We start from the raw sequence: 209 nt of genomic DNA, 5'->3' as shown, positions 1-209 counted from the left end.
AGCGTTTGCCTGTGGGTTGTGCTGGGGTTATGGCGGAGTTACTCCCGTGTGGGGAGGTTTCCCTGCAACCTGTGCTCGCCACCCCATGCCGCGAAGGTGAGTGAGCCCCGGCCTCACAGAGCCTCACGGGCCTCTTGGGGCTGGTGGGGCAGTGAGGGGGGAGGTAGCAGTAGGGGTAGGGGGACGGTAGTGTAGCTCCCTCTGTGAAA

General features: G+C 64.1%; 1 protein-coding gene across 1 annotated transcript in view; it reads left to right on the top strand.

Moving 5' to 3' along the window:
- The first annotated feature begins 29 nt into the window (after window positions 1–29).
- Window positions 30–209, top strand: part of LOC104517344 (zinc finger matrin-type protein 1-like) — a 16,695-nt gene continuing 16,515 nt past the window's right edge. The window contains exon 1 of the mRNA XM_010161964.1: window positions 30–96. Coding sequence (XP_010160266.1) covers window positions 30–96 — 67 coding nt within the window. The remainder of the gene's footprint in view (window positions 97–209) is intronic.

Source organism: Eurypyga helias, unplaced genomic scaffold (assembly GCF_000690775.1).
Source record: "Eurypyga helias isolate BGI_N326 unplaced genomic scaffold, ASM69077v1 scaffold13892, whole genome shotgun sequence".
Taxonomy (NCBI): Eukaryota; Metazoa; Chordata; class Aves; order Eurypygiformes; family Eurypygidae; genus Eurypyga; species Eurypyga helias.
Note: the sequence above shows the minus strand (reverse complement) of the source record. Positions and strands in the feature narration are given on the sequence as shown.